General features: G+C 42.0%; 1 protein-coding gene across 2 annotated transcripts; it reads left to right on the forward strand.

Annotated features, from left to right (window-relative positions):
- Positions 1-2,142: 2,142 nt before the first annotated feature.
- Positions 2,143-4,688, forward strand: LOC133885422 (PGR5-like protein 1B, chloroplastic). 2 transcript variants are annotated; one of them, XM_062325136.1, is made up of 8 exons: positions 2,143-2,373; positions 2,490-2,705; positions 2,978-3,040; positions 3,154-3,240; positions 3,344-3,578; positions 3,710-3,783; positions 3,886-3,984; positions 4,409-4,688. In XM_062325136.1, the coding sequence occupies exons 2-8, from the start codon at positions 2,538-2,540 to the stop codon at positions 4,496-4,498; spliced, it is 816 nt and encodes a 271-aa protein (XP_062181120.1). In that variant the 5' UTR covers positions 2,143-2,373; positions 2,490-2,537; the 3' UTR covers positions 4,499-4,688. The 2 variants fall into 2 exon arrangements, with proteins under 2 accessions (XP_062181120.1, XP_062181119.1); XM_062325135.1 differs by having other exon boundaries at positions 2,143-2,705.
- The last annotated feature ends 1,533 nt before the right edge of the window (positions 4,689-6,221 follow it).

The following is a 6,221-nucleotide window of genomic DNA, read 5'->3' on the forward strand; positions in this document are numbered from 1 at the left end:
GCTTTCGCTTGAGTTTTGAGGTGTATTGGGTGATCGAAATAGGAGAAGACTATCGGTTTCACAAAAAATTTGTTGAGACGTTTATTCACCCCAGCTAGTCGCCAATCTCATTCTTACAGGTTCCCTAAATTTGCGTTCCTATAATCCACTTATATCTATTTTATTAATATCTTGTAACTAACAAATAACTGTTTCATATTTAAACGATGTTATTTTCGATGGCTATATTTTTAACTGCACTTACAACGCTTGTGCTTATGTGGTAACTGCTCAAATAAATTCTTACAAAACGTATGCTTATGTGGTAATTACTCTTACAACACGTGTGCTTGTGTGACAACTGCTTTTACAATTTTTTATAATATGTGTGTTTGTATGGTAACTGCTCTTATAACATATATGATTGTGTGGTAACTGCTCTTATAACACGTGTGTTTGTGTAGCAACTGTTCTTATAAATTCTTACAACGCATGTCTTGTGAGGTAACTACTCTTACAAGATGTGAGTTTGTGTGATAACTACTTTTACAACGCATATTCAACTGTCAGTCCTCACCTGCTCCCCCCCCCACCTCTCATCCACTCACCTACGCAAGAGCAGCAACATGCGGATAGAAAATCTCTCGCATTTGTTAGATATGGGGAGTGAAAGAGGGTAAATAGAGAGCTCTAAAAATAATAAGTTGGATATAAAATCGGTTAGAGAGATTTCTTTTTATAGTTTTTGCTAAAATTTAGGATAAAAGAAAAGTAAAGAGCCTATTAGAGTTACTTAAAAAAAGCTTGTGATAAGGGGCCCGCTTAACTGAAACAGAAAAAACATACCCATTACGTAAATGATCTGTTTCGCGCACCCATTAGCAATTAAAACATCATAAGATCATCTCCAGCAACTATCTCAAATTTTCATCCTCAAAAATATTATTACAGCATCCCTTATCACTATTACAACATCCCTTATTTTTTTTATCTCCAGCAGCTACCCTATTTTCTACCTTCTACTCCTCTTTTTCTCTCTTCGGTCCTGCTGTCAGCCTCTGTAAACAGTACCGCTGCTGGTACTGTAGCAGTGGATACAGCGCATTTAGAGCATCCGCTGAAGTTGACCTAACAGGTCCTGTCTGCGGGCCCGTTTCAACAAAATGGACTAAAATATCCGTTGCCTGTTAGATTTGCTGATGGGATAAGTCTTTGTGGTCCTTGGCTGGTCTTTGTGGTCCTTTCTAGGGCTACAGCATCTAGGACAGCATCTTAGCATTTAGGACAGCTAGAACAGCATCTAGGACAGCATCTTAGCATCTAGGACAGCTAGGACAGCATCTAGGACAGCATCTTAGCATCTAGAACAGCATCTTAGCATCTAGGACAGCTAGGACAGCATCTTAGCATATGCTTGGCATCTAGGACAGCATCTTAGCATATGCTTGGCTGGCTAGCAGCTTATAAATATGTATCCCCAACCCCTCAGGTTGGCATGGCATTTGTGTGAGAAATAAAGAAAAAATTACTCCAACTCCTAGTGTCATCCTCTCTCGATGAGAGTAAGAATTCAGCTACTACCAAGAGTAAGAATTCAGCGACTAACATTTGCATCGTGCAGCTGATGGAAGAGGATCCTGTATGGCTTTAAATTGACGTAGACCGTTAGATTGATCAGATTTTATACTATAACCGTATTATGAATTGACGTAGACCGTTAGATTGATCAGATTTTATACTATAACCGTATTATGAACGTCCTAACGGAATTGATATAGTACTGTTGCTAAAATGCTTTTGCTGTTACTCTCTTCCTTCGCCGATTTCGATCCGTAGCTGATAGCATCGCCTGAACAGAGCATAGATTTCAGGCATCTCAACATTAGCATCCCTCTTTATTTTTGCGTTACGTGCAGCAATCTTTACCAATGAAAAAACGTAATACCATCTGGGTCCCACAGACCCCATCTCCCTGACTCCCTGATGTCACGCGTAACACCTCTCCCTGTTCTCTCTGCAGAATGAGTATTCCAACATTGGTAGCAACCAGACTAGGTGTCTGTTTACGACCAAGGAACAGCTCAAGAACCGGATAAGATCAAAGCTGAACAAGAAGATGAAGAAGTAGTCAATAAATAGCCACAAATAAGGGAAGAAACGAAGAACATGAGGTGAAGGCCACAAAGCCAGTGTAAGCATCACAGACGGACACGAAAGAAACTCGAGTCGACCGACGATGTCGCACTGCCGCTCGCCACCACTAGCTAGCTGCTAGGAGTAGAGAGTAATCTCCTGCTGAAAAGATCTGGCTTGACGTTTGTGTATCTTCCCCGTCGAGCTGAGCTGAGCTGAGCTGAGCCACAAGTTTCCCTTCTCCGTCGCGTCGCTTGGTTGGTTTGTGTCCTCCACGCAACCACCACTCGCCCTCACTCGCTTGCTTCGACCTCGACGACCAGTTGATGCCTGATTTGGTTGTCTTTTGTTTGCTGCTTCGCGCCGCACGGTTCCAGTTCCAGTTGCCCCCTGCAAGTAGGAGGTCCACGCGAGACTGACCGTCCATGGCCGCCGCCGCCCCGGCGGCCCCCGGGAGCGGGCGCCTCAGCCGCCCGCGGCCGCCTCGGGTGGGGCTGCGCGGCGCCGGGGCGGCGTTGGAGGGGCCGTCCTGCCTCTACGTGGGGCCCATCGAGACCGCCAGCCAGGAGAAGCTCGAGGCGCTCTACCACCAGGTGCGTGCCAAAAAAACAAAGCCTTGAATGATTGCTTCATTTCCAGAGAAGAAGGAACAAGCTTTAGACTGTTCTTGCTCGGTCTGATTTAGTCGTATCAAACTTTCAGATTAAAACAAAAGTTTGATACTTTTAGACAACTGCATTCCTGTCGTATATATGTTGGATCTACACCCATAAGATGTTCTCAGAGCTCTAAATTATTGTTCTTGCCTAGTCTGATTAGCCCTTATCGATTAAGATGTTGTTCCACCCCTCAACCCTCCTTACAGGCCAGGGATTCTTACTACAGTGGCCAGCCTTTGATCGTTGATGACATGTTTGACAAAGTTGAGGTAAATTCAAGCGTTACTAGTCTCCCAAATTTCCTGTGCTGAAGTGATACTCAAATGTATCCACGAATTAATAATTCAACTTTGTCTTCTGACAAATTATGCATTCCTGACAGTTGAAGCTCCGGCTTTATGGCTCCAAATCCGTTGTAAAGTACCCCCGTTGCAGCCTCAAAAGACAATCGACCTACGCCGACGCTGAGGTAACGTTTCTTCTTTTACACTAATATGATATCATCTTATCTAAACTCTATCTAGCATTTGCTTACTGTTTAATGTTTCCATCGACCTTTGGGTTTAGGGCAGGAGGATAAATCAATGTTTATGGCATTATCAAGCATCTGGATGCTGCTGCTCCTGTTTGGTACCTCAGCCTTTCTGGTTCCCAGTCTATACGCCCTGAGCCTAGCGTTCGGAGATGCATTCGGAGCAAGGTACCTCTTGTACGGTCCAAAGTCCCTTGAGATGATAACAAGGATCAACGACCTGGCTTTAGTCGGATTGGGCTATCTGGTTGGTTACCCAATCGCATCTGCATCCGGTAAGAGCAGCTTTTAAGTAAATATGTTAGCTGTTACTGGCGCTGCATGGCACCTGTAGTTTTTGCCTTTTGCATATCTGAAGTCTTAGTTTCCACACATAGGTAAACCATCTGATTGGCTTTTTTTCCAGTTGGTGCACTGCGAGGCTTGTTGACAAACAATTTGGTTGCACTGAAAGGATCTTGCCCAAATTGTGGTGAGCAGGTCAGGTTCAGTTCTAGTAACTATAGTAATCAATTATGGTTCCTTTTAGTGTTAATCTTTAATCATGCGGCCATCTGAGTAAGTAAAGCATGTTGCTTTCAGGTATTTGCATTTGTTAAGACAGATAAATCCATTCTAACACCTCATAGAGCAGAATGCCATGTCTGTGAGTGTCCATTGGAGTACCGCACTAAAGTGGAGGTATGTGGACCTGTAATTTTCGTACTACTTTGCAGTATCAAAATGTGTAGCTGTGTACATTCTAGAATTTGGACTCAATTTATGTCTTTAGATGGAAATGCATGGATGGCAGTACAATTTTCTTTTGTCAAGGGCACACTCTTGTGAAATCAACACCGTGCTCTTGCGTTGTTGCAAAATTTGAATCCTCTTTCTATACTTACTGTTCTGAGAGTTGAGCACATTCAGCTCCTTTACGGTAACACATTTGACATCCAAAAATAGATACGCTATTGCATCAGAATAAATTTTTTTGACATAGTGAAGGAGACTGATTCGAGATCTCCGTAGGTTTTGGAGCGGAATTATTCATTGTAGCGTACATAGATTTGTGACAGTACATAAGCAAACCATATTATGTGTTCCCTTTGCTGTTGCTCTGCAGAGATCGTTGTCGGGGCCTGGAGGAAGCTGTGTCTACGGTCGGGTTTATCTGGTGAAGCAAGGGCATCCTAAGAAACGGAAATGGATGTAAACTATAATTATAATGGTAGCTACTGCAGAAAGTTTGGCGCGTACCACTCTTCCGATCGGTGTTCAGAAGTGCTCACTGTGTTTCCATTGAATCATTTATCAGCGCAAGCATTTTGTAAAGCACATACATTCCTTTATGAGACTTCAAAACTCTGCGGATGAACTTATAGTAGTGTTGTTCGTTCCTTTTCTTTTCTTTTGGAACAAGCCCATGACACATTGATGAAGCACCAGTCAGGAGGTTTCGAAGGTACACTTGATATCAGTAGGGAGGGTCACTGAAACCGTGCACCAAACCAATTTTTTTTTTAGAAAAAGGAGTCAATACTTATAAAAGTTTAGTCTCGGTTTCTGCGTTTCTGAGATATACAGTCACATACTAAGGAGCCGAGCACAGTACATGAGACTCTTGATAAGGAGAAACGCATTTCTCTACCAAAGTTATTATACATTAGCTTTGATGTGAAATTTAGACTATCATTCCAACCGGATAAATAGCGTCCTAGCTGCACGCTATAGCCTTGTACATGCTATAGTAACTAACATGTGATGTTTCTATTGATGTAGTACAGATCACGAATGAAACGAATATGTATAAGTAAATATAATATGTGGAGGAGAACCATATTTTTTTCTTATCAAAGACAATATTATTTTTACATAGCTATAATATCCAACAAAATGTGACAACTGTTATCATTATATAGCATTTCATATTTTTACTAAGATCTAAAACCAGTTTCCAAACATGTTTTGAATTTTTCATGGTTGGTAAAAATTTTGATGCTACTCGGACTATTAGCTATATAGAACATGCAAAACAACAATTAAAAAAGATATGCTTAATTGTCTTAGATTTGTAACAAAATAACACTTCTAATCTTCAAGCCATTGCTTTTTTCTAAGGTTATCATTTGTTAACAGAACCACTTTTGTAAATACCAAAGGAATATTTTAATTTTTTTTCGAAAGGACGGCAAGAGCATTGCTTTTTCTTAGAATAAGAGAATTGACCCACTTTATAAGAGAAATCATGCCTGAAAACCTCATAACTGCATGGTTTAAAAGAAAACTGGTATACAACCTCAGAACGATAATACGATTTCAACTCGAAACAGACGTCCACACCAGAAGGCACAGCCAAACAACTATGACTCACACAACTCGGTTGGCAGAGCCTCGCTCCCAAGCCACACCTCCCTTGCAACTCAGGTCGGCAGAGCCCTGCTCCCATACCACATCTCTCTAACACACAAGCTAGCAACACATCGTTTCGGAGGAGCGCGTATTGGACCAATCCACTATCTTGAAGTGCCAAACTAGAATGAAAAGCCATCGTGAATTAAGGATGTAGGGGTAAAAACCTACAGAGAAGCCAACGAATCAACCAAAGAAAACAAGGGTTTCTTGGAGCGACGCCTTCAGAAAGGAAGATATCAAAGTCGTCGTCGTTCGTCCGGACACCCGGACCGGGTTTTCACCCGGAGAAGCAACAAGAGAGGAGACGCGAAATGTTACCTCCAGCGAGGGAATATTTTAATTTTTAACGGTAATTTAGTATGTTCTCAGCTTTATCTGGCCGAATTTGTTAATCGGCGGTATAGGTTTATGTTGGTTAATTTGCTTCGAGATCCGAAGGCTTCTGCAGCTTGTTCAAACTGACCAAGTGTTGGTGCTCGAAGCCTCGAATTTGGCATTGATAAGATGAGCTAAACCAGCTTGCA

Source organism: Phragmites australis, chromosome 11 (assembly GCF_958298935.1).
Source record: "Phragmites australis chromosome 11, lpPhrAust1.1, whole genome shotgun sequence".
In the NCBI taxonomy this organism is placed as follows: Eukaryota; Viridiplantae; Streptophyta; class Magnoliopsida; order Poales; family Poaceae; genus Phragmites; species Phragmites australis.

Bases quoted from the DNA above. Each gene is read 5' to 3' on its own strand.
- LOC133885422 (XM_062325135.1), top strand. From the start codon at position 2,538: ATGGCCGCCGCCGCCCCGGCGGCCCCCGGGAGCGGGCGCCTCAGCCGC. The intron at 3,041-3,153 runs GTAAATTCAAGC...CATTCCTGACAG, and splicing joins ACATGTTTGACAAAGTTGAG to TTGAAGCTCCGGCTTTATGG. The intron at 3,241-3,343 runs GTAACGTTTCTT...GGTTTAGGGCAG, and splicing joins CGACCTACGCCGACGCTGAG to GAGGATAAATCAATGTTTAT.